The following is a 5,342-nucleotide window of genomic DNA, read 5'->3' on the forward strand; positions in this document are numbered from 1 at the left end:
GTACGGACGATCAATTGGGTCATCTACATAAAATATGAGTGCAGCCATAGCAACGCAAAGACACAATGCACTAACCGTGAATTGTATAAACATAGGTAGTGAAGTGATATCATGAATTAAATCGAAAAGTCTAGAAGAAAATGTTTAAAAAATTTTATAAATTTTGTAAGAAATAAGTAGTTACTTAACTAACTTGTATAAATTATTTTGATCTTTTATACACTTGTCTAATTCTAGCTCATTATCGGCGATTTTTGTCACACTGTAACCAATCTTTGACACTCTCATGCCCAAAATTTTAATATGTCCAGATAATAAACAAAGTGCCATCGATGGAAAACAATCATCGACATAATTCTGTAATAGCTGGAAACTTATACCCACCATTTGATACAAACTGGCCAATAAATATTTTAATATGGATTCACGCCAATTAAATGGAAACCAAGCAGGATATAATAGATTACGTTCCTCTTTTAAAATCACTGACAAGCTACCAGTCACAATGACTGGAAAATAAATTATAACAAAACTGTAAGCAATATTTCTCATATCTGTACGCAATTTTCCAAATTCCTGCTTTTCATCCACACTTTGAACTCTGGCATCCAACTTCTCTAGTAGCATTTCCATTTCACGTACCTTATCCAATTTGATGGCGTAGATGAGAAACTTTAAGGTACATGCGGTACACGTAACGCTAATTGCAAAATTCTTTAAATTATCCGTTGCCGTTTGATTTTGAAATAATGACATTAACAAATGTATAGGATAATAAAGAGTAACCACAATATTCAGTATGATGCCGTAAAGTAAATAAGCTGATTTATTTTTGACCTTTTGTCGTGCTATACCCAAAATTTTCCAGCACAGCCAATGTGGCTTGAAAAAATCTGTACTTGCTACTGCGTCCATATTCGCTTAAGTGAAAATAAATTTTGGTATTTTTTTTCTTTACCTTTTATAAGGTTTTGATGATGGAAATTTAAGAAATTAATTGTGTAATTAACCATAATTACTCAATTAGGCACGCATGCAATGTGTTTACTTAATTATTGATGCGTTAATGTATAATGGCGTAGGTTAATTGATTCAAACATGGAGCTTTTAATGAGAAACAGATTAACAATAATTATTCTTTTTTCACATTTTATAAATACATTTGCAGTGTACTTATTTGTGTGTTGTAATTATACAAATGTTGTAATATTAATTCTAGTGTTAAATCTAGAACATAAAGGTATTGACCAAAGGTGAAAAAAATATATAGTTCACTATTAAAACACTGACGGAATTATACTCATCTAAAGAATTTGCTTCGTCAAGATGCTTAAAGTAGTGCGGAAGACTTGAAATCGAATTATTTGTGAAGCAATAAATTAAATCTCATCTATCCGCTGAACATTCACAGCAAATTAACAAAACTCCAAGTTCGAACATATAAATCAAATACGGCTTTGAGTCAGCTAACACTGACTCTGAGCAACAAATTTGACAGGGCACGAATACAACTCTTGATACTTGCAGAGTCAAAAAATTATTCAAAAAAATTATTTTCAAAACCACTGATGATGAGTATTTGGCAATACTTGAAAACTGTATGGTCAGTCAAAAATTGAATTAATTAAAAATGAATTAAAATTTTTGTTGTTGCAATTCAGTATTGTTCGAAACCTCTCGTTTTAAATTTTCTTTATTTTCTAATCACTGAACATATTTATTTACGTATTATTTATTTATTATTTACTCAACTTTTATTACGTGAAATGTTTATCATAATACAATTGTGGAAAACCTTTTCTCTAATTACGTGTCAAATTTCAGTATTTTCAGTTCTCAGACACCTGGCGTACCCAGATCAATTAATATGAATCAATATGAATTGTTGCAACAGAAAAAAAATTCTTACATTTTCGAATAGATATACGCCTGCATGTGTATTATCAATGAAGATAGTGTGTACTGGCTGTTTCCTTACTAAAAGTCATAAATACATGATATAATAAATTGGTTCACAAATAAAAGAAATTAGTTGTGGAAAGAACATGGATGGCTTTATATTAACATATGCATAAGATATCAAAGGAGACTACCCGAAAAACGCCCTGAAACCATATTTTAGGACTAAGTTGAAAAAATCTCATAATAAATAATAAATTGGTTCACAAATAAAAGAAATCAGTTGCGAAAAGAACATAGATGGCTTTATATTAACATATACATATGATATAAAAAGAAACTACCCGAAAAACTCCCTGAAACCATATCTTAGGATTAAGTTGAAAAAATCTCAGCCATTCGACTCAGAAAGACTTCCAGCTGAATTCGTATTCCAGTTATCAGGAGTGAAACATAAAAAGCTTAAAATTTAAATATCTTAATTTTTCAAAGCTTAAATTATTGTTTAAATAGATTCAGTTATCTATTAATTTTTAAAATCATACATCTAATTGAATACCTTAAATATATAACTCTATTCAACATTTATTATTTTGAAAGATTCCACATCATTTTTGTAGAATATCTTGTAGTTAGCGTAAGCGTATTAAGCTACCGACTTCTCTTACGACTGATTTTAATACTACATCTAAACAAGATTTTACAAATTTGGCAATTAAATATCTTATCTTAACTTGTAACAAAGTTATTTTCAAATTTTTCGTATATCAAAACGTTATAACTTACCAACATTTCTTGACAAAAATTTTTCATCTACCACAGAGCCTTTACCTGCCACCGACTTATAAATTGTGCCCCCTACGGGTATTTTTGTTGACACATAACTAATACCAGTTTTGGTGTAGTTAGGACTCTATTTACATTAAAACACGAAGAAGGTTGAATCTATAATTAATACTTATTTGGTGTAGTTAGGACTCTATTTACATTAAAACACCAAGGAAGTTCAATCTGGTTCCCTAACTTAAATTATCATTTTTTTTTTGCAAACTGAGACAACAAATAGCAGTTTGAACTACTACCAAAAACAACAAATATTTTTGAACACTTTCTTCCTTGCAATAATCACGAATATTCTTTTTTCCATATCTGTAAACATTTAGTTTGTCAAGGCACATCCTGCAGATACACTTTACATATGGCTAAAATGCAAATTTATGTACTCATCCACAAAAACGCTGGCTTCGTTCAATATGTGCGCATAATTTCCAACTGTGCCAGATACTAGTTCATCTGCATACAATCGATTTATTGCGATTTGCACATACGAGTAGAAACCGTAAATGAAACTTTATATCAGTTAAGGAAAATTGATTTAACTAAATTAAATCTCTCTGCCAATTCAATTGACACTTTGAATCCTTTTATGCTTTTTAAACAAAGATTCTCAATGAATATAATATAGCTTCATATAATTTTATCAATATCCTTTAAAATGTATCTATCATTAACATTAAATTTCATTTACGTTTGTTTTTCGCCTTTGCTTTACTTTAAATTTAGTATTTTAGCTTTATTTTTATTTGGGTTTACAACCACTTAAACGCATAGTGAGCTTTCGGTGCAAGTATATGCCATTAGCGCTATACGTGAGGAGCCTTCCTAACTACGCTGTTTATTCCTTGCCTCACAAAAACACCGCATAGATGCAACACATGATAAGTCACGAACCGAGTAACATGCACATTTGTTTTCTTCGTAACACTTTTAGAGCCACGTGGTACATTTTTATAACCTCTTATGGAACAAAGAGACTGTGTCCTATTATGTGGCAATGCTGCATAACATACCCGTATACCCGTATTGCACACACTCAAAGTCAAAATTAAGATACTTTTAACTAGATAAAGTATTATGGAACATTAAGTACGACTACAAAAGTGTAAATGGCTCAATGTCTTCATTCTCAAAATTTTTATAGTTTTAAATTTTTATTTCATCTTATTAAACTTAATACATACAGTGGTGCACAGACAGGGTTGCGGCTAGAGGGAATATAATATATTTTTTGCCATAATTCTTTGCAGTTCACAAAATTAATAAAAATTAGAGGATTATTAGACGGAAGAATAGAGGTGAACTTTTTTATAAAATAAAATAGCAATTTAATAATGCACATAGCACAAAAACTGCAGACCTATTTTTCAGTTTCCTGCGCCACGCCCTTCTCAAATTAGATTAACATATTTCTATTTTTAAATTTGTTTTTAAATTCCTTCCGTATAAATTATCGATTAAATAAAAATAATATTTAGTTTTGTAGAATTTTTTGAAAAAAATTCCAAAATAAATGAAAAATATTTATTACTATCAACTTATAACTCTGAAATCCTACAAAACAGCTTAAATTGATTAAGAGACTTAAGTTTATCGTTCCAAAATTGTATTTGGTCGATATAAATTCTAATATTGAAAAATATTTAAACAGTTAGTACAGTAAACTCGACAAAATCCGAGTATTAACTAATATAGAACGCATCTCTAACGCAGAATTGTAGAAAAAAGCACAAATACAAAGCGTCGAGACCGAAATCAAAACACGAGAATGGCAATAAATCGGACATAGGCTACGCAAGTCGAATTCCTGTATCGCTAAGTAAGCCCTAAAATGGAACCCGTAAAGCAGTTGCCGGCCTGGCGCTGCTTCAAAAACATGGCGAAGGACAATTGATGCCGAAATAACATCTGCGCGCTACTCATGGAACGACATCTGCACGGCAGCTCCAAATAGAATACGGTTCAGAGAAATTGTTGAGGCCCTATGCTCCACTGAGAGTTAACGAAACAAAGATTAAGAAGATCTAATATAGATAAAATTTGTTGCAGGAAAACTATGCAGGAACAAGTAAACTTTCTTCATCAATCAGCACAAGATGAAAATATCTGTTAACGATAAATAAATCTTTAATCCAATATTTTTATAAATATTGTCATAGTCACCATAGAAAGACAAATTATAGATTAATTTCTAACTTTCTTTAACCTTTTTATTAAAAGAAAGTTCATTTATTATTATTTACATAAATTGCTTTCCGAAATTAGTTTGCAATTTTTTCCAACGATACAGATAAATAATTGTTTAAAAGTTCTTAATCAAAAAAATATTAATATTATATTATATACATTATATATTATATTATTACATTATATTATATATATTACATATAATAATGTATATAATTATTCATATTATATTATATAATTACATTATATAATTCATGACGGGCCATGATTTGGCACCTCATAAATGTTTTTTATTTTTCGAAGTCGAAATCGCCAATTCAAAGAAAATGTATCGAATCAGTTATGGTCACTAGAGAAAAATCACCAGTTAAGTTGAATGCCATACTTTTAGCAATCAGATTTCCATTGCCATACAACGG

General features: G+C 29.9%; 1 protein-coding gene across 1 annotated transcript; it reads right to left on the reverse strand.

Annotated features, from left to right (window-relative positions):
- Positions 1-180: 180 nt before the first annotated feature.
- On the reverse strand, positions 181-915 carry LOC119674487 (odorant receptor 59a-like). The gene has a single exon (XM_038085624.1). It carries the CDS (start codon positions 913-915, stop codon positions 181-183), a length of 735 nt encoding a protein of 244 aa, XP_037941552.1.
- Between the last annotated feature and the right edge of the window lie 4,427 nt (positions 916-5,342).

The sequence above is a fragment of the Teleopsis dalmanni genome, chromosome 2 (assembly GCF_002237135.1).
Source record: "Teleopsis dalmanni isolate 2A chromosome 2, ASM223713v2, whole genome shotgun sequence".
Lineage (NCBI taxonomy): Eukaryota > Metazoa > Arthropoda > Insecta > Diptera > Diopsidae > Teleopsis > Teleopsis dalmanni.